A 21851-nucleotide genomic window follows, 5' to 3' on the forward strand; every position below is an offset into this window, starting at 1 on the left:
TTGTGTGCAAACATTGTTTTTCCTTTTGAGAATTTACTCTGTATAAATAATTCAACAGGAAGATTACCAGATCAAGAGATATAATCATATTTTGGGTCATGAAATGTATTGTCAAATAGCTTTGCAAAGAGGGAAGATCAGTTTTCATTTGCCAGGCAGCCTTTTGAATCCTGTGTGCCAAGGTGGTGATTTATAGTACACGGGGAGGGGAGGGGAGGGGAGGGGAGGGGAGGGGAGGGGAGGGGAGGGCCCGAGAGGGATGTGGGGCTGCAGGTTAGAGCCTCTGCCTCTGGGGGGTCAGCAGACACAGTGGCAATAATTAACCAACTCAGCAGTCTACTCCACAGGCTGTCAGGAGGGGCTGTGGCCGGGCCACACAGGCCCATGCAGGGGCAGATCTCCCATGTGCACTCAAGTCTGGCGGTAGAAGTGGAGGTGAGCAGAAAAACTGGTGGGTGCACCTGCTCTTCCGCTCAGTGAGGTCCTTCCTGGAGGCCCAGCTGGGGAGCTGTAAGGGGCTGGAGTCCAGGGCACAAAGTGGGCTTGGATCTGGTACAGAGGCCCCTTTGCAGAAGCTATTTCTCTCTTCTTAAAAATATTTATTTAAGGGGCCGGTGCTAGTGGCCTAGTGGGTGAAGCTGCTTCCTGCAGTGCCAACATCCCATACGGGCGTTGGTTCAAGTCCTGGTTGCTCTACTTCTGATCCAGCTCTTTACTGTGGCCTGGGAAAACAGTGGAGGATGGCCCAAGTCCTTGGGACCCTGTACCCTTGTGGAAGACCTGGAAGAAGCACCTGGCTCCTGGCTTCAGATTGGCGCAGCTCCAGCTGTTGCAGCCACTTGGGGAGTGAACCAGCGGATGGAAGACCTTTCTCTCTGCCTCTGCCTCTCTGTGACTCTGCTTTCAAATAAAATAAATAAATTCAGACTGAAGAGTTACAGAGAGAGAAGGGGGAGGGAGGGAGAGAGGGAGAGAGGGAGAGAGGGAGAGAGGGAGAGAGGGAGAGAGGGAGGGAGGGAGGGAGGGAGGGAGGGAGAGGGAGAGGGAGAGGGAGAGGGAGAGGGAGAGGGAGAGGGAGAGTCTTCTATCACTTCCCAAATGGCTACAACAGCCAGGACTGGGCCAGGCTATGAGTGATCCTTGATTACTCCCTTCTGGGTCTCCCACGTGTGTGCAGGGGCCCAAGGACTTGGGCCACCCTCCACTGCTTTCCCAGGCGCATTAGCAGGGAGCTGGATCAGAAATGGAGCAGCAAGGACTCAAACGTGCACTCTGATTTAGCATTGCAGGCAGTGGCCTAACCCACTAAGCCGTCGGCCGGCCCTGGAAGCTATTTCTGAACTGGAGCTGGTCTCTCTAGGACACCGGATCTGGAGATTAAGTGACACGAGCTCCTCTGTACATAAACCTGTCTGAACAGAGAGGCCTGTTTTATGCAGTCATACACATGGCCAGGCCCTTTCCACAGTGCTCTGCCCCGTGTCCCTGTGCTGGCTTTCTGTCCAGACAGCAGAATGATGGCAGATTTTTTTTTAAAGGACTTACATGAATAACACTTGGCTAGGAACATTACTAAAAAAATGAAATGAACAAGAAAAAAAAAATCCCAAGAATAAATACAAGGCAATAATAAATAAGCCAATGCAAGATAACTGCAAACTGATAATAAGCAGAAGGAAAAAAGAGAAATGGTTACAACTGCAAGAAACAGCATGAGTTAAAGGAAAATATCAGAAAAGGAGAACAAGTTGCTTTACTGAATGCTGAAATGCGAGGTTCAGCCACCACATGCAGGCTTACACTGCCACGGGGTTGGGGGGAGCCAGGGTCCTGGGGTACTTGGTAGTGTGGAACCCTGCCAGCCAAGGGCCTGGGCAGTGGTCGCCAGGGTGAGAGCTTGGGGGCCCCACTTTTCGGCCTGCGGTTTATCTCCCCAGACACTCGGGCACTTAGGGCCCTTCACTCTCCACGGGCACCAGCCCTCTTCCGGGATGCTCGCCTCCCGGTTCCTCCTTCAAGACCACGTGGAGGCAGCAGCTGCGCGGAGCTGGGGACTGGATTCCCAAGGACTGGAAGGCCTCAGGGAAGGCACTGATGGTGCCTGGGCCCCTCTCTTTGTCTGTGGAGTGAGAACATTTTTCAAGGAGGGGCACAAGTGTTAGGAAGGTCTGCTTCACATCTTGGTCATTTTTTTTAAGATTTATTTATTTGAAAATCAGAGTTACAGAGAGAGAAAGAGAGGTAGAGAGAAAAAGAGAGAGCCCTCTCATCCACTGGTTCACTCCCCAAATGCCTGCAATGACCAGGGCTGGCCCAGGCAAGAACCTGGAGCCAAGAGCTTCTTCCAGGTCTCCCACATGGGTGCAGGGGCCCAAGGATTTGGGCCATCCTCCACTGCTTTCCCAGGCATATATAGCAGGGAGCTGGATCAGAAGAAGAGCAGCTGGGACTCAAACCAGCACCCATATGGGATGCTAGCGTCGCAGGTGGCGGCTTTGCTGGCTACGCCACAGCGCGGGCCCACATCTGTGTGGCACCTACTAGATATGTAACTTCAGGCCAGTTGGCAGCCTGCTCTGAACTGTAGCCTCCTCACCTGTGAAGTGAGGGCAGTGACACCTCCTAAGGATGTGACTGGATGGGAATTACCAGCTTGCTAATGAAATCAGAGTGCAATAAATATTGGAGGATGTTCTACCCAGGGTCCCCTGTGTGGTGACAGAGTCTTGGGAACCAACGGTGGTGGGAGACAGATGGCGGGGTGTTCAGGGACCTAAACAAGAGCATGTTTACTGTCCTGGTCTACCTTATGTGGGACACCTGCCCTGTCACTCCCAACCCCGCCAGCCACTCAGGTCAAGCACATTGCTCTCCACTGTGCACCAGCACCCCTCCAACCCAGACCATTCTTATGCCCAAAAGTGCCCTGGCTCTTCCAACCTCTTTCTCACAGGACAGGACCCTTCCTTAGAAGGATTTGCTCTGATTCGGGTTCTTGTTGACTGCCGAGGCTTGGTCTCCGCTCCCTTCCATCACCAAGGCTGTGGCTGCCAGCCAGGGAGACTCCAGGAGAGGCAAACCCTCCCTCTGGGCTGGCTCTTCCTCGCCTCTTCACCCTTGCTGGGGACCTGAGTGTCTAGCACAGGGTGTCCCCGCAGGAGTCCGCAATGGCTCATCTCTCTCATGTATCACCCACGCTCCTCTGTCTTGTTGGGCCTCTGCACGGGGTCACTTTCCCCAGTATCGTTACAGCCATCATCAAATACTGACTTGCATAAACCATGTCTTTAATGCCCACACTCCCTGCCAGAAGCCCCCTGTTTCTGTCTGGCCCATGCTGTGTTCTCGGTGCCCGGCACTCAGCCTTGTGCCCATTTATTGAATGCGTGATGGGCCAAACCAGTGAGTGACGCTGCCCAACGTGTCACCCATCTCCTTTCCATGGCACCTCTCTGCTCACACTCCCTCCCGTGACGTTGGAGCCCCTCATGACCCTCCCTCTCACCTCTCCTGTCCCTCTACCCCGCCAAGCACCCACCACAATGAGTGCTTGTTAGGTGCGTCAGCACTTCATCCTTGGCCCAGTCTGCACTGGCTGCTCCCTCTCCTGGGGACCCCTGTCTTTCCCTCCATCCCTCTCATGCCCTCTTCACCTGCTAAGATGCTTAGACCTTAGCTTACGTGTCTCTTGCCCCAGGAAGCTCTCATGACCTCCCCTCTCGCAGCCTGTGGGCTAGGTGCTCTCGGCTGCACCTCGCTGCACTCTTCATTTCTAGAACCTGTTCCCCAGGAGGCACAGGGCACATCCCAGCTCTGCCGTCTGCCGGCCGGGTAACTCTAGGCAGGGTTACTCATTTGCCGGATTGCAGAGGGAAGATGACAATTTCGTCTCCGTCTCACAGAGTTGCTACAAGAGCTAACAGAGTGGACACATGTGGAGGGTATGAAGTGCTACCTGGCAATCCAAGCATCGTCCAAGTTCGGCTATTGCTAGCCCATATTCCACACTGGACTAGAGGCTTACTGAGGGCACAGTCTGTTCGATGCAGAAGAGCCTACAGGTGAAGAGGTAGAGAAGTTCCAAATCCCAATTCCATCCGGCAGCTGAATGACCTTGTGCAAGTCACCTAATTTCTCTGTCCCTTGGTTTACGTCTCTGTTGGCTAGAGATGATTAATAGTACAGAGCTAGGTTGTTCCGCAGATTAATTGATTTGATGAATGCAAGGAACCTAGAGGGTATTCAGTGCGAGGAGTATGACGCATGCCCAGACCACCCTCAGCACCTTCTGGCCTCCAGGGCCCTCCCCTTTGATCTCTGTCTGCTCACTGCCTGCGTTTCCCCTGTCCCCGGAGTCCCTCGGCCTTTTCTCCTACAACCTGTTCCTGAAGGCCTTGGGCACGGTTATGCTCAACAACGTTGATTCCCTTCATGCAGGAGTCCCTGATTTTACAGAACACTCTAGAATCTCATTACTCAAGGTCCGGCGCTGTAGCACCAGGAGATGTAGGAGCTCCTGTACTCCCCAGACTCGCACAGTCAGAATCTGCGTTCTCACAAGCCCTGGGACGACACCCCTGGAACCGTAGGGGCTTCATTTCCCTGGGGAATCTTGCTGAAATACAGACTTCTCCACTCCACTCCCACAGGCTGATGCAATAGGTCGGGGGTGGAGCTCGGGAATCTGACACAAGCACAGCCAGTCAGGGACTCCACGTTGCCTGGCGCTACTTCTTCCCAGAAGCACTGGCAGGGAAATCTGAGGTGCTGGGGGATGCTGTGGCCTTTCCCCAACCTCTGGGAAGCACATCGGGCAGCCTCTGCCTATGGTCTCTTAGCACAAAGATGTTTTTGGTTATTAATGCTGTGCCCGTCTTTGCTCAAAATTGAACAGTTTAAAAGATCTTTCGCTTTCTTGACCTTATTTCAAACATGAGCCAAGAGAAAACAATGACCTCATTTCCAAAAAGACAGAACCCAGGCACAGAGCTAAGTTAATGATCACGAAGGCATCCAGCTGCCCGGGTGACCACCGACTGTGCTAGCCAGAGAAATCTTATTAAGCCAAACAATGTTTGCCCAACTCTGATTTCTCTTGATGCATTCAGTTCTAAGCCTCCTTCAATCTACCACCCCCCCAACACCAACACACACACACGCATCATCCAGCCAAATAATACAGAAAAGCAGCGGTCCTTCTGGTTTCTCATGAGTGGGGAATGTTAGCCTGGACTCTGCAGTGGAAGCCTGAGGAATTCTTGATCCTTCCTGGTCCTCTTTCCTCCTCTGTGAGATGCAGAAGGGTTGTCTCTAGGGGCTCTTGAAATGTCAATATTTTATGATTCTTTTTTTTTTTTTTTTGACAGGCAGAGTGGACAGTGAGAGAGAGAGACAGAGAGAAAGGTCTTCCTTTGCCGTTGGTTCACCCTCCAATGGCCGCCGCGGCCTGCGTGCTGCGGCCGGCGCACCGCGCTGATCCGATGGCAGGAGCCAGGAGCCAGGTGCTTTTCCTGGTCTCCCATGGGGTGCAGGGCCCAAGCACTTGGGCCATCCTCCACTGCCTTCCCTGGCCACAGCAGAGAGCTGGCCTGGAAGAGGGGCAACCAGGACAGAATCCGGCGCCCCTACTGGGACTAGAACCCGGTGTGCCGGCGCCGCTAGGCGGAGGATTAGCCTAGTTAGCCGCGGCACCAGCCAATATTTTATGATTCTAAGTAGGATATTCACAAGGAGAAACCTCATTAGATTTATCACTTAGGGCATGTCGGGGATGTATCACTAGCCAACCATAAGCTCATTCTACCATGCCACATTGGTAAGTCATTTTGTAGGCATTTTTTTTATTTGTATCATTTCATTTCAGTCTTACAGGAGTCTTCTGACTTGGAAATTATTCCTGCACTTTGCAGTTGTGAACGTGGAGGCTTAAAGAAGTAAACTAGATGTTTTCTTGACTACCAATGGACTCTCAGAGCTGAGGGGACTTTTGCTTCTCATCAGGGCCAGAGCCCCACCCTGGAGTCACCCCTGCAGTGTTCCTGGAAGGCGGCGGCGGGGCCCTGCTTGGATGGCCCCGGTGTTGGGGAGCCTGCTCCCCCCTGGGACATCTGCTTTGTATTTGAACGGCTGACTGCAAGAGAATGCGTCTTTACAGAGAGATCTTTCTCTGTGGCTTCTGCTCAGTGTTGGGTGGAAAGAACCCCAGGCTTAGTTAGCGTCAGAGGCCTGGGGCTTCCGTCCCGGCCCTTCCACTTCACGGCGCCATGGCCACAGGCAGGCTGCTCCCCTGGGCCTTGGTTTTCCCAGGTGAAAATTAGTGACTTGGATGAGATGGCTCCAAGGCCTTTCTGGTTTGGACGTTTTAGGATTATGTAATTCGTGGCTGTTTATGTAACACACACACATACCTGATTATGATGGGAGCGGTGAAGGAGTGTACAGTGTGTTCCAAGGAAGAGAAGTGTCTGCCAACGTGCCTGTCAGGGCGACAACTCTGCCAGCTGAGAAGAAGCCAGAAGTTTCTTAGAAATGGCATCATAAACCATCTTGTCTTAAAACATAGTCCTCCCCCTTCTACCTTCCCTCTTTCCTCCTTTCTCTTCTTCTCATTCTTGCTCTCCTCTCTCTCAGAGGCACAAAGAGACATTTTAATCCCAAGACTGGAGATCATGTCTTCACGACATGACACATTTCTCTCATCACTATAAATACACAGACACACGGACTCGATCTCTTTTCAGGAGGAAACCCCGCCCCCCAAACACAGCTCAGAGCTGCTTGGCGGCTCGGGGGCCTCCTCTGTGCGCTAAGCCTCTGGGGTTTCCATCATGGCGTCCGTGCACAGACTTGCAGGGCGTCAAAGACTTAGGACGGGATTGTGTGCATTTTTCTGGGGAAATGGGTCTGAACAAGAAGCGCGTCCCTGTCAGTGGGAGTCTTGGTGGCTCCAGGAGCTGGCCTGGGACTCAGAGTTGGGCTGCAGTGCCAACGTTGAGTCTGGTGTCTCAGTGTCAGACAAAATGGATCAAGACAGAAAGAGACGACTCTACCATCACGTTTGAGTGGAGAATGAAAACAAGCATGGGGCCCAAACCACAGAAACAGCCACTCAGCCTTTCCTGCTAAGGCAGAGGGCGCTGCTGCTCCCCTCCCAGCTGGAAAAGAACTAAGAGGCTCGGTCTCGGGATTGCCCCTGCTTCCTGACAGCATCCTGACAGCAAGGCTCCACCCTCGCTCCATTTCCTTGAATGATCTCTAACACAGCCGATTCAAAGCCCAAATCCCAGAAGCAGTCTTTTCTGCCACCCTCTTACCAAGAAACCTCCTGGTTCCCATGACTTGTGTGTTCTCCTGGGTGGCAGAATCAGTTAACTCATTGTGTTCGGTTACAGGTGCTCCTGATTGTGTTGAGCAGAGGAAACTGATGAGTCTATAGCTTTCATTTGATTCTGCAAAGGATCTGCATGTGGCTGAAGAAAATCCCACAGCCCATGCTGGCCAGTCCCAACTGAAATTCATGACTAAATCCTGAAGTGGACCCTGATCCTGAGAGGCAACGACGCTGCGCGTTCTCAGTATGTGAGTCTTGTGTCTTACCCCAGCCCCCTCCCTCGTGGTCTCACCACTCCCTGTCTCAGGTAATGGTCTGCCAGCCCAGTTCTCTGAGCAAAGGGACTGCCGTAGACCTCAGCACCACATCTGCCCCCAGCCCACTGGTCCATGGATTGGAATACTGCTGCCCAAGGCCAAGTCCAGCCTACCCTTGAATGTGCTCTATTTCCTTATGCATGTTTGATGGCTGCATTTGTCTTACAAGGAGTGGATTGTACAGTTGCAACAGAGACCGCATGACCCGACAAACCTAAAACACAGAGTGAACCATGGCACCTTACAGAAATTTAGGGGCCTGTGGCAACACTCTTGTTTACAGCCAGGTCCTCCGCTCGTGCTCCGGGTCCTACCCGCTCTTCTCTCTTGAAGGACCCCCGCGTTCTCCATGCTCCCGCTGCGTTATCCATTCTTTACTCTGTACTAGATCGTGTCCTTCAGCTATTTCCCATCTTACCTGTTTCTTCACTTTGCTTCCCTCAACCTATTTCTTTGCCTTCCCTTATAGTGAAACTTCTTGAAAAAACTGCCCATGCTCCCTGCTTCCAAATCTTCTCCTCCCACTCACCCTTGAGCCCACTCCCATCAGGAGTCCCCACGGCTTCAGACAAACGGCATTTGTCAGAGTCACCCCACAGCAAGGTCTTCGTTTCCTCTCCATTCAGCAACGTTTGACACAGTCCAACACTTCCTTCTAGAAACTCTCTCCTTTCTCTTGACTTCCAGGACACTCACTGTCTCATTTTTCCTCCTAACACAATGGGTTCTCCATCTGTTTTCCCCGACAGCTTGGTATTGAAACATTCCAGAAGTCTTCCTTGGTCTTGCTTGTCCCTCCTCTTTCTATATACACATCTTCAGTGATCCTATCCTGTCTAAAGGCTTTAATATGGCTCTTAGAATTATCCTAATGGCTTTAAATGCTGATGGCTCTTAGAATCACATTTTCAGCTCAGCCCTCTCTTCTGAACTCCAGAACTGTGATCGGTGTCTCCTTGACTTCTCTCCTCAAGAACTCAACACACCCCAAACTGAATTCCTGACTCCTACCTCCCCACAACCCATTCCATCTCCATTTGCAGCCTCTCTGACATCATTCTTCCAGTTGCTCAGGCCAAAAACCTTGGGATCATCCTTAACTACTCATTTACTCATTTTCGCTCACACTTACTTCCAACCTCTCAGGGAACCCAGCTGGATCTACTTTTAAAATATATCCAGAATCCAATCACTTTTCAACATTGCTACTTTCATCACACTGAGCTGTGGTACCACCAGCCTTTGCCTGGTTTGTTGCAGTAGCTTCCTGACTGGTCTCTTTCCTTCTATGTTTATGTATTTTCAGCATAGATAATTCTTTAAGAAAGTAGGATTGGGGTCAGCCCTGTGGTGTAGTGGGTAAAGCTGCTGACTGCAATGCTGGCATCCCATATGGGCACTTGTTCCTGTCCCATTTGCTCCTCTTCTGATCCAGCTCTCTGCTATGGCAGTGGGTGATGGCCCAAGTCCTTGGGTCCCTGTACCCACGTGGGAGTTCCAGAAGAAGCTCCTGGATCCTGGCTTCAGATTGGTGCAGCTTCGGCCGTTGCAGCCATTTGGGGAGTGAATCAGCAGATGGAAGACCTCTACTCTGTCTTTACCTCTCTCTGTAGCTATTTCAAATAAATAAATCTTTTTAAAAATAATGTTAAAATTTAAAAAAATATATAGATAGACCATGCTACTACTCTGTTCAAGACCTTGCAAAGGCTCCCGTTCGCTTCCAAGTAAAACCAAAGCCATTTCCACTGGTCTTCATGACCTGCACCTGTTACCTCAGCCGCCTCGCTTCTCCTTTAGCATACCAGTATTCTCCTGCTCTGTGCTTGGGCACCAGGTACCCTGAAGTGCATGGAACACTCTTCCCCTAGCTAGCTATGTGGCTCACTCCCTACACCCATCACACTGTTGCTCAAATCTCACCTTTCCAAGGAAATCTCCCCTGACCTGACCATTCTATTTGAAACCACAGCCCCTCCCTGGCCATTCCCGGTCTCCCTTATTCTGCCTCACTTTTTCCTATAACTACCACCTTCTAATATGCAAGGTCAATTCCTTAGTTATCGTCTTCATCATGGCATATCTTCCCCAATTGGAATCTGAGCTCTACAAGGACAGGAATCTTGGTGCCAAGCCGCTAGACTAGGGTCTGGGCCTACATTTACTGACCAATACATATTTGTTGATGTTGCTGAGTAAATCAGCATCACAGGGGCTGGGAGGAAAGACCGGAGAAGACTTACTGGTTCAGAGGCCTTCACTGAGACACAGGAAGCAAAGGTGCCTGCCTCAGCTGGACAGTTGAGCTGCACTGTGGGCCAGTGAGGCCGCTGTGCACCAACCTGTTCACCTTCACGCTCATGGAGAAGGCAGCCAGCATGCTCAGACCCTCACGTCTGAGGCAGCTCCCACCACTCTGCATTCGGCAAGAAGGTGACAGCAGACTCTGCCAGGGCTGTGCTGGAGGGAGCCCCTTCAGCCCTCACAGACAGAGAGTTTGGGCATGTTGGACACGGTGGTTGTTTTTGCCAAAGGAGTGCCCACAGTGTGAGCTCTGACCTTAAAAACAAAGTCCTAAGTTTCTGGAGGTGGAAAATCTTAGTATTGATGCAGCACACGATGAGGTCTTGCAGCGTTTCACCTCATGGTGAAATGCAGGTTCTTCCAACGGGCATGGCTTCAGTCACTGTAACCATTACGCTCAGAGTCTGTTGCCTTGGCATAGTTCACCGAGGCTGCTGCTCTGAGGCCTGTCTTCTGGTAGAGCAATTACTGGCTAGCTTCTGGGAGAAAGGAGTGTGTGTTGGGAGGGAGGGCAAGGGCACAGAGGATCTCCCGCCTGGGTATGGAGGGGGCAGGAGAAGAGGGGGGAAGACAAGCTCTCTTACACTCTCCGTTTGCTAAGGGCCCCGAGGTTGGGCTTTCCTAGGACGAAGGTTCTCTCCACTGCCTTTCTCAATCTGCCTGTCTTTGTGTGGCTGACGCTGACCTAGCATAAAATAACATGCTTTTTAGCACATTTTGAAAGCAAAGTCAAGCTTTAATGATCAGTTTTCTGTTCCTTGGTATTTTCTTTCAAGCACAGGCCATGTTTTTGTAAGATACTCCATTTCAATAAGACTATTATTTTGGCCCCAGCAAACATTCTTGAGTGGTAGGTTTTAGGAGGTGTTCCAATGTATTGCTTCTGGTGTCTAATAACCTTGGAGTATCTGTCTTCATGCCCCACCATCCCCTTGGCCATGTTATTTAGAAAGTTACAGCCTTGAAAGTCACTCTCTAATAAAAGCTAGTGCCATTAATTCTAAGTAAAGCAAGCTTTCCAAATAAGGCCAGCTGTGAATGTTTAAAATACGGAGCTTCCGCACCAGGAGTCTCTAAGTGAGATGTGAATGCAGCTGAACTTCTTCAGGCATTTTCACAGCCATTTAAAAAGATGTCTTCAGCAAACTCATCCAAATTAGCCGAAAACGCTTGACACGATGGACACGTTGTGTCTGAAGGCCAATATTCAATCCAGGTCCAGGAATCTAACGGGTAGATGTACCTGCCAAGAAGAGATGAGAGCAAAGCATTTGTGATGCTGGCCGTGCAGAGAGAAAGGCTGGATGTGACCCCCTTGGCAGGAGCCCAGCTGTGGCAGGTCCACAGGGGCAAGGCTTCACAAACCCCTCTGCATCAGCCCCGCCTTGGGAAGGTTCTTAAGCCCCTGAAGATCATGAAGCTTCCTGGGGCTCCCAGGGGGAAGGCAGGAACGACACTGATGGTAATGTCTATTTTTTTGGAAATAGACAAGATAAGAAAGTGCATATTTAAACACTTTCCTCTTAACAGACGCAGCCCTCTGGGCACATGCTGACGGATCCAGCTTGGTGGGTGGGGGGTGGGTGGGGTAAGCAGGCCAGATTCATCACCAGGTGCACTTGCTCACCTAAGTTGGTTTATCAGTTCAGCTAAGTCCTCGGCTGCTGTGATGGCTTTCTATAGCTCTTGTTTTCAACTCATAGATTTAATTGGTTTCTAATGGCTTGTTGGTTAACAGCAAGGTACGTAAGAAACATACAGAGGATTTAAGAACAAATTACACTCAGTTCTGGAGGAAAGATCAGAGACTCCAGAATACTGGTGACTTACTTGAAACTGAAATTGTGTTTTATCTGAAGGGCTTCCTTCCCCATAATTAAATACTGTCTTCCTTTCAGCAGGTCAGCATTAGCACAGGTTGTCTTCTTGATGAAGGTGATTTCAGAGCCTTTCTCAGCAATGGCTTCTCCTGCGACACGCAAGGACGGTTAGCACATGCTAGTCCTGATGTCACATTGTAAATCCTCTCATGTCGTCTGCTTCCTCATGGTGACCGAGAGAACAGAAACATCTACACAGTGAGGACTTTGCGTTCTATATTCTGTATGATACGTTGTAACTACATATAGTTATAACTCTCTCTACATATAGTTAAGACAGACTCTCTGGGTTAAACCCCAGCTGTGAAGCTCTGGGCAAATGATTGATGCTCTCTGTTTAAGGGCTCATCCCCCTCATCTGAAAAAGGTAAGTCGTCAATATTTGTCTGAAAATGAATATAATAAAAACGTACCTGAACAACTGTTGTGAGATCAAATGGGTTAGTATATGAAGTGATTGGAACATAGTAAGAATCATACAAATGCTTGTTATAAGTCTTGCAGGCCTAGAATTAAAGGAACTTATCTATGATAGGACAATATTGCTCTCCCTATGCTATATAGCAAAATATTGAAGTATCTGGTAGCTGACAATGGTCAGCTTTGTAGAAAAGTACAAGACAGGAAAGTTTTAAGAAGACTAAAACTGCCGGTCCCTTAAAGTTTTTTTAATGATTTATTTATTTGAAAGAGTTACAGAGAGAGAGGATATTGAGGCCAGTGCTGTGGCGCAGCAGGTTAACGCCGTGGCCTGAAGCACAGGCATCCCATATGGGCACCGGTTTGAGACCCAGCTACTCCACTTCTAATCCAGCTCTCTACTGTGGCCTGGGAAAGCAGTAGAAGATGGCCCAAGTCCTTGGGCCCCTGCACCCATGGGAGATCCAGAAGGAGAGAGAGGATATATATATATATATATATAAGCTTTAATAACTGCTAATCTTGTTTTCACTTTGATCCTCTGTCCACTGGTTCACTCCCCAGATGGCTACAATCACCAGAGCTGAGCTAGGCCTGAGCCAGGCCGGAGCCAGGAGCCCAGAGCTTCTTCCAGTTTTCCCACATGGGTAGCAGGGACCCAAGCACTTGGACCACCTTCTGCTGCTTTTCCCAGACCATTAGCAGAAAGCTGGGCCAGGAACAGGTGCCCATGTGGGATGCTGGCAGCAGCTTTACTGGCTACCTTGGGCTGCTGGCCCCAATCTTCGTGTCCTGCCTCTTCTCGTCTGGCAAACGTTTCTTGCTGCTCTTTGTCCTAAGTATCTTTGTGTCTTCCCTTTCTTTTATACCTGAGTTTCTATTACAATGTTTCACCCCACAGGTCTGTCTCCTGAGCCAGAGACTGTGTCTGACTCCTAGCTATGCAGCTGTTTGAACTTGTTGGTAACGCGTATGTAACAGTAACTGTATAAGTGGTAATTTTCATTAGTAATAAGAACTCCGGAGTACGCACATTATATTAGTTTGAGCTCATTTCTTAGGCTGTCCCAGTGACCATAGCTACCTGTTGCAGCAGTGTGTGACCAACATTCGCAGCACCACCTGCCAATTCAACCCCTGACAGAAGAAGAAGTGTGGTTGTGTGGGCCTTACTGTTTTTGAAAACTTTTTAGTAATGGAAAATTTCAAATATATTCAGAAGAGAAAGTAATTAGCCCCAGCTTTAATAACCACTAATCTTGTTTTCACTTAGATCCTCATCTACTCTAAGCACCCAGTGCTTTGGGAGAATTAGCAATTTATTTTTATCCTCAAACTACATAGTTTGTTCTTGATTCAAAAATGGTTTCTTATTAGTGTACAACCATTTTTGTATAGGTAGCAAGTTACAGTATTTTGATATTTATATAAATTCAAATTTTGAAGTATTAAAAATGAACATTCAGAGGTGATAAATATGCAAAAATTCTTAACTTTTGATTTTAAATATAAAAATAATCTTCTGAATCTACAGCAGAAATGATAGTAATAAAATTCTGCGACTTGGGAATCTCCTGGGGCTATGCAGAATTCCTAGCAGTCTGGAATGTCCTTTGATACTATGCAAGAAAAATAAAATAAAATAATAAAATAAATGCTTGTTCTTTCTGGAATGAAAAGTGATTTATTGTTTCAGTTAAAAAGGAACGGCTTGCTACTGCATGTGATATCATCGGTGCTCAGAAGCTGGACTGGGAAAAGACCCAAGTGCTAGTCACACACCGCTCTCATCATAAAGGCAATCAAGGTTCAAATAAAGGAAAGGTGTGACCATCTGTGGACACAAAAATGAAATGACATCACAAATTGGTTTCTTACAGTGCAACATTTGGAATAATAAAAACTCTACCTATCTTATTCAAGTTGCAGCCTCTGTGTCTTACATAACACCTGGCGCGCAGTAGGTACTCCCTGTTTGCTGGATGGAAGAGTGAATGAATGGTTTCTCACCGGTTTTGTAGACATCCAGAAGGGTTGCTGTGTACTTGACGAAAACGTTTTCTTCAGTGATGGATGTGATGCTAACTTTATAAGCTGGCAAACAAACAAATGAAAAAGTGGAAATGAAATAATGCAGGGTTGATGCCACAAGGCCGTATCCAGTAGGAGCCAGAATTTGTCAGACAAATGAGAATGGAAGCATGGCAAGCTTTTGGGCACCCTGAGGTAGATCTGTCTTTCAGGACGCCTTCCCATCGGGCCTCCGTCTCTGCACTCACTCACTCTTCTAGGATCAACCATTAGCTCTGGCTACTCCTGCAGAACAGGCTGACTAGGATAAGGGCCGTTGTAACTTAAATAACAAAAGCACATAAATAAGTAAACAGGATAAAACCCTGTCAGGCCAGAGCCACAGCTCACTAGGCTAATCTTCCGCCTTGCGGTGCCGGCACACCGGGTTCTAGTCCCTGTCAGGGCGCTGGATTCTGTCCTGGTTGCCCCTCTTCTAGGCCAGCTCTCTGCTGTGGCCTGGGAGTGCAGTGGAGGATGGCCCAGGTGCTTAGGCCCTGCACCCCATGGGAGACCAGGAGAAGCACCTGGCTCCTGCCTTCGGATCAACGTGGTGCGCCGGCCGCAGCGCGCCAGCCATGGTGGCCATTGGAGGGTGAACCAACAGCAAAGGAAGACCTTTCTCTCTATCTCTGTCTCTCACTGTCCACTCTGCCTGTCAAAAAAAAAAAAAAAAAAAAAGTCACGCCCGTGGTGCCCTTTGAAGAACCGCTGACTTCCCCACAGGGCCACAGAGGGGACCCTCATCATCTATCATTCAGGCCTACCTCGTGAGCCTTGCTTCTCCATACAGCTCCACTGGCTTTGATCTTTGGTTTTAAGTAGTATCCTGTTTTCTCATTCATCCTGGCTTGGATTGGCAACTGTCCGATATGAGCCACCCGCAGCCCGTTTTCTCCTCATTCAAGCAAGAATGCTTGATGCATGGTGTGTTTGACCTGAACTCTGCAATGAACAGTGTGAAGAGGTCCAGCCCTTCCATGTGGCCTCAGAAAAGATCCCTTTTATTTTTGCTTGTGATGGTGTTGAAACGAATGACCTAAAAGGTTTGTCCATTTTCGAGATCCTCTGGTCTGAGTCTAATTCCGGAAATGGAGAGGTGACAGAACAGACTGTGTAGAACCAAAGGCTATGTAAATTAGTCCCAAACATCAGATTCATAAGTCTTCATGGTGACAGGGGTAATGTAGTTACTGTGTTGGCATGGGTAGAAAAAGGAAACATTTTTCCCCCACTCTACTCCTCCTGTAATAGATTGTAGCCTCCAGGAAAAGCCAGACAAGTCTTTTATTGAAAATAGCCCAATAACTCCAGATTCATTTATTCTGTTAAACTAGGTTTCTGATAGTTCAGTGTTAAGACAGTGAAAGGAAGAAATAATTTAATGAAAATGTTGTTTTAAAGCAATGGGAATATAGTATGCTTTTCAAGTCCTGGTGTGTTTTATATTTTATTTATTTGAAAGGGTTGGGAGAGGGAGGGACGGAGGGAGGGAGAGAGAGAGAGAGAGACAGAGACAGAGAGAGAAAATCTTCCGTCTACTGTTTTCACTCACCAAATGCCTGCAACAGCTGGGGCTGGGCCAGGCTGAAGCCTCAAACTTCCAGACTAAAGGCTGGAACTCAATCCAGATATCCCATGTCAGGGGCAAGTACCCAAACACTTGAGCCAGCATCTATTGCCTTCCAGGGTACATATTAGTGGGAAACTGAACTGGAAGCAGAGCCAGGACTTGAACCCAGGTACTCTGATATGGGACATGTGTGTCTCACTGCTACATCAAATACCTGCCTGACATATTTTTAAAATCTTGTCTGATTCAGGCAATTTCTTTGAAGTCAAGATGAATTCAAAGAAAAGAAATGCCACACAGCATACAAACTTCACTCTGGTGGCTGTATTTCCATTAAGAGAATTGAGCAGACTGTGAAGGAAATGACACTGGAGAGCAGGGTGCACCCTAGTTCTATTGCTTGCTTCTGGCATGCCCTTGAGCCTTGATCTCTTGACTGGTAAAACAGTGATAATCCTGTTTGCTAACAGGTTCTTACAGGACTCTAATAAGAAACAGGGTATGAAAACAGCTGGTAACATAAAGTGTGAAATCAGCTGTAATTAATTTTTATTTATAAATAACACCCTTACAATGTTCAAAACAAAAAAGATTCGACAAAGGGTACAATACGATCTCTTTAAAAAAAATCCAGAAATAAATATCAAAAACTATGGGAAGAAGACGAAGGAGCTAATTCTATCTGGGACTTGAGTATTGATTTAGTTCTGAGTTCTGGAAAATCAGGAGATCTTGCTTTTGAAATGGAGAGAGTCTTACACAGAGGTTGCAATTCTGCGTAGAGTAAAAATTACGGAGTATTGCTTGAATAGATTTTTTAAAACCCCAAACCCCAAACCACCATTGCCTCTGTCTCTGCTCCAGCATCTGGATGAATACAGAACCGAAACCTTACACCTCTGTGGCTACTCCAAAGTTCCCTGCAAATATGGCTCCACGTCTGTGATTCAGAAGGATCTATTCCAATACCATGTCCTGACAGGCATGCATGTCCCTCCTATCAAGTTTAATAAAGTCATATTTCTTGGCTGAAGAATAAGTAACTTTGCTTGCTAATGCTGAAAGTGGATGGCATTTTCCCTCAAGGTGAGCCGGTGGAATGTTGCATCCATGTAATCTCTGTGTAAAGCTTTTGTCTTTGTAACGGATCATGCATTCATAAGATTTCACATTTCAAGGAATCTATTAAACTTTTGAACTTACCATATACAATCTCAGGTTTACAAGCTTTTTCTTTTCTAGTATCTGCAGAGATGGTCAGATCCAATTCTTTCTCCATTTGCCCACAGTCAGCTGGGTTTGTGGAAAATGGTAAAAGTGAGATTAATATAAAGAAAGCAATGTTCTCTTTGGGAGTAAATGCTGTTTCCCATGAGCCCTGAGACAATCCAACATAAGAAATGTCAATTTCCTAAGACCTGTCCATTTTCTCCTCTTTCACAAAGTAAAACATTACACAAAGCAAAAGTAAAAGGAACAACCCCCCAAGAGATATTGAACACAGGACTTAGAATGGGTTGTTATCCACATTCAGCACTTTAGGAAAATGTATGTTTCCCTTATGGGAAGGGGGAAATTTTTTTCCATTATGAATATCATCAAAAGTCCACTGAGGGGCCAGTGTTGTGGTACAGTGGGAAAAGCTGTTGCCTACGATATTGGCATCCCATATGGACACTGGTTCGTGTTCCTGCTGCTCTACTTCCAATCTAGCTCCTTGCCAGTGGCCTGGAAAAAAGGAGAAGATGGCTCAAGTGTTTGGGCCCCTGCCAGCCAAGTGGGAGACCCAGAAGAAGCTCCCTGTTCCCAGCTTCAGCCTGGCCCAGTGCTGGCTGTTGTGGCCATCTGGGAAGTGAACCAGCACATGGAAGAGCTCTGTCTCTCTGTCTCTTCCTCTCTCTCTCTCTCTCTAACTCTTTCTAAATAAATAAATAAATCTTTAAAAAAAAGTCTGTTGAAGGATCCTAAATGATAATGACTGATTCGTGGCTACTGCATTGTATAAGTACCTAGGAAATGTGTAGATGTTCAGAATTTTGAAAAAATAAAACCTAAAAACCCTGGCCTTCAAGGAACCAGTTTTTTCATTATGGTGAGTTCTGGATTTACTCCTTTGCCAAAAAGTTTGTCTTCAACTAATAGAAGACTGAAAGGAACTGGACAATAACCAGAGAATTACAAAAACTAAGAAGGACAAAGAGAAAGAAAGAAAGAAGCGATAGTGGTTTGGTCCTGGGCCCCTGGTCTCTTGGTTTGGGTTCCTATTATGTTAGAAAGACCAGGTTAAAAAAAAACTTCATACAATGTTATCCCTGTGATATCCAACAACCATCTGGATGGTGCTTCTCTGTTCCTGTACGATATCAACCATCAGATTGTTCAGGAGGGGTGGACAAGCAGCTTTACAAAACTCAAGGAGTTATTAACTCTCAGTCAGCTGAGATTACATTTCTACTTTCAAAAAATGGTTATTTATTTGAAAGGCAGGGTTATAGAGAGGGAGAGAGGTCTCCCACATGGGTGGCAGGGGCCCAAGCACTTGGGCCATCTTCTGCTGCCTTCCCAGGCACATTAACAGAGAGCTGGATTGGAAGCGCAACAGCTAGGACTCATACTGGCACACTGATATGGGATGCTGGTGTCGCACGTGGTGGCCTAACCCGCTGCGCCGCAATGCTGGCCCCTACATTTCTACTTTTGAACAGCTTTCTCAGATAAGCCTTGGGTTATAAGTGGCTGCTTTAAATAAGCATGAGGTTTAAATTTTTTTAAATAAAATTATTTATTTAACTTGAAAGGCAGAGAGAGAGAGAGAGAGAGAAATATCAATCTTGCATTGAGTGGTTTACATCTCCAACGGCCAAACAGCCTGGCCAGGGCTAGTCAGGTAAAGCCAGGAGCTTGGAACTCAATCCAGATCTCCTATGTGGGTGACAGGGACCCAACCACTTGAGTCTTTACCCACTGCACACCAGCAGAAAGCTGGATCAGAAGTGGAGCTGAGACATGAACCCAGGGACTCTGACATTGGGCATTGTCCCAATATCCATGTCCCAAAGGGCAACATGGCTGCTGCATCAAATGAGGGCCCCAAGCATGCAGAGTAGATGTGCTAAATGGACTTTACCTTCCACACACTTGCACAGCATTCCTTCACAGACTCTCTGCAGTTTGGTGTTGGAAGTACTATAAAACATGGTGCATTGTTTATCTGTGGCAGTAAAAGCACGGTTAGGAGAAGTGGCTTGGTAGATCCATAACACATTTACTGATTGTTCTGCTACACGGGGTCACAGAAATAGCTTATTCCAAACATTTCTTTTTATGGCTAAGGACCATGGAGTTTAAATTATGAATTGCCTATACAGTGGCCTCTTTATGCTCAAAAAGATCTCCCCAAGTTAGCTTAGTTCTGTGCTTGAAGTTTTCCTGTTCATCACCTCTCAGCCTTTTGGCTAAGATCAAGTGTGAAGTTTTCCTCTTCAATATTCATTTCCTAGATTGAAAATATTTGATATTCCCATGAATCAGAGGAAAATAAGTTAGGTTACATGAGGATCTGTTGAAAGAATTATAATTGTTTAGGTTGGACAAAGGGGCTAAGCATATATTCTCTATGATTTCAGAAATAAAAGCAGAATGACTGCATGTCAGAGTTTGGTTCATTTTAAGAATTTTCTAACAGGTAGAACTTCCCAAGATAGAGTCATCTAACTTGTAAATCAATAAATTCTCCAATTACTCAACATTCCTGGAAGTGGTTGAATAGTCAAATGTGGGATCATTTATTCAATAAACACATTATATCTCTATCTATATCTATATCTCTATCTGACACTATTAGCTACTATGGTCACAAGGATGAAAACATTCTATCTGGGCTTGGTGAGAACAACATGCAAACCAATAATTATAAGGCAATGTGACATCTGCTCTAACAGAGGTATCTTCAAAATGTAATGAGAATGTAAATGGGGTAGAACCCATGCTGGGAGGAATAAATAGGTTATGTGAGCTTCCTTCCTAAAAAGAAGAGATGCAGCGAGTACTGAAAATGTACACCACAGATATACTTGAGACAAAGAATTTTAAAGCTGGAGGCAATATGATCCAGTTGTTTTGAAAATGAAGAAACTGCAGACAGAGGTGAAATGGTTTGCTCAGTGTCCGCAGTAGTTTGTGTGCAGTAGTGTCTGTGCAGTAGTTTGAAGTTCTTTGAATGCTCTGGTTGAGACTTTTAAGAAGAGTGAGCTCTAAGAGAGAAAATAAATGAAATTTCCAGGCCTCTAGTGGAGCTAAAGCTTCTGTAAAGAATACAGAGGAATATAAAGATAATTAAAAATGAATCTTAATGAAGAATGGGATGGGAGAGGGAGTAGGAGATGGGATGGTTGCAGGTGGGAGGGTGGTAAAGGGGGGAAGAACTGCTATAATCCAAAAGTTATACTTTTGAAATTTATATTTAATAAATAAAAGTTTTCTATTAAAAAAAGAATACAGAGGAGTCTTCCAAAGCAATTTTCCAAGTGGAGTTGGTTACCTGGTCTGTGATATTCATACACTGTGAAAGTAGCAGGACTCAGGAACCCAACTTGGAACAGTTCAAATATCCGGAATCGGACACAAAGAAAATCAGCGGAGGGAATCTGTTTCACAAATTCAAGAATTTGAGGAAGTTACAGGGGAGAAGATACCCAGGAAATTTTAGCTTACAGATTTCGTATCATGATAGCAAGGGGGAATGTCACGATGGGCAGCTTACCGAATTCACTTGCAGGATAACATGTCCATCTTTGATTTGGTAGTCAGTTAATAGTTGATCCACCCCTTCCACAAGCTGAGGGAGGAAAGAAAAAACTCTATTTTAGTTTCATCATTTTTTTGCTTAAATGCATTCACCTGTTGATGGGATGTTAAATCACAGGGATGCAATCCATTATCTAAAGAAGTTGAAGAGCAAGTCCTGTCCTTGAAACGTTAACATGCACATTTCATTTCAGAACATGCATGTGTATGCTCCACTTCATTTCGATAAATCAAAACTTAGGTAGTTGGCTGTTTTGGAACATATATTCTCAGTGATTTTATGAAAATAACATATTAAAATGAAAAGAAACAAGTCTGTCTATAAAACAGAAAAGAAAGCCAAACACTCACAGCAATATTAAAAAGGAAACACTTACAGCTCTTAAGTCATCTTGGTTGGCACTGATTCCAGTGGGCAAAGAAATATCCATCACTGCATGGGAGGATCCAGATGATGACTCTTCCTCGCTGGCCTTGTAGCTAAAAGCAAGAGATTAGGAAAGGGAACAGATAGATACAAGGGTACTTCAAAAAGCTTATGGAAAATGCATTTGATACTACACTTGATCTTAGCCAAAAGGCCAAGAAGTGATGGAAAATGCGTTTGAAAGATATGTTTACTTTTGGTGCAAAAAAGACTGACATTCACACATACTTTTTTCATAAAGCACATTTCCATGAACTTATTGAAGACCCTTTGTAGATAAGATTCTTTAAGAAAAGGCTGTCTTTCCCTACTCCTTAGCCGGCTTTAATTTTTTTAATTAATTAATTTATTTGCAAGGCAGAATTTCAGAGGGGGGAGGGGAGAGAGAGAGAGAGAGAGAGAGAGAGAGAGAGAGATCCACCATCTGCTGGTTAACTCCCCAAATGACTAGGGCTGGGCCAGTCCAAAGCCAGGAGCCAGGAGCTTCTTCCAGGTCTCCCATGTGGCCATGTGGGTGCAGGGGCCCAAGTACTTGGGCCATCTTCCACTGCTTTCCCAGGTGCATTAGCAGGGAGCTGGATTGGAAGTGGAGCAGTGAGGACTTGGACCAGAGCATTGGCTTTATCCACTACGCCAAAGTGCCGGCCACAGCAGGCTTTAATTTTTAAATTTGGGTCTCCATGTATTTGATTTGTATATGTCTATAATATACGGGTTAGAATCC

General features: G+C 46.7%; 1 protein-coding gene, 1 long non-coding RNA gene and 1 pseudogene across 5 annotated transcripts in view; 1 reads left to right on the plus strand and 2 right to left on the minus strand.

Annotated features, from left to right (window-relative positions):
- LOC127490252 (uncharacterized) overlaps positions 1-14173 on the plus strand; it is a 36416-nt gene extending 22243 nt beyond the window's left edge. The window contains exons 3-5 of one of the 4 annotated variants that reach the window (XR_007918094.2): positions 7392-7578; positions 13153-13246; positions 13948-14173. This is a non-coding gene — a long non-coding RNA (uncharacterized lncRNA). Of the gene's footprint in view, positions 1-7391; positions 7579-11917; positions 12199-13152 lie in introns of those variants that run through there. The other 3 variants (XR_007918093.2, XR_007918092.2, XR_011381804.1) reach the window with 3 other exon arrangements.
- Positions 10667-21851, minus strand: part of C5 (complement C5) — a 94638-nt gene continuing 83453 nt past the window's right edge. Inside the window, exons 34-41 of the mRNA XM_008273377.4 lie at positions 21078-21180; positions 20657-20731; positions 20435-20540; positions 19022-19105; positions 17098-17187; positions 14262-14345; positions 11782-11920; positions 10667-11194 (exon numbers count right to left, since the gene is read on the minus strand). Coding sequence (XP_008271599.2) covers positions 11056-11194; positions 11782-11920; positions 14262-14345; positions 17098-17187; positions 19022-19105; positions 20435-20540; positions 20657-20731; positions 21078-21180 — 820 coding nt within the window. The 3' untranslated portion in view covers positions 10667-11055. The remainder of the gene's footprint in view (positions 11195-11781; positions 11921-14261; positions 14346-17097; positions 17188-19021; positions 19106-20434; positions 20541-20656; positions 20732-21077; positions 21181-21851) is intronic.
- Positions 21218-21293, minus strand: LOC127485396 (U2 spliceosomal RNA; annotated as a pseudogene).

This window comes from Oryctolagus cuniculus, chromosome 1, assembly GCF_964237555.1.
Source record: "Oryctolagus cuniculus chromosome 1, mOryCun1.1, whole genome shotgun sequence".
Classification (NCBI taxonomy): domain Eukaryota; kingdom Metazoa; phylum Chordata; class Mammalia; order Lagomorpha; family Leporidae; genus Oryctolagus; species Oryctolagus cuniculus.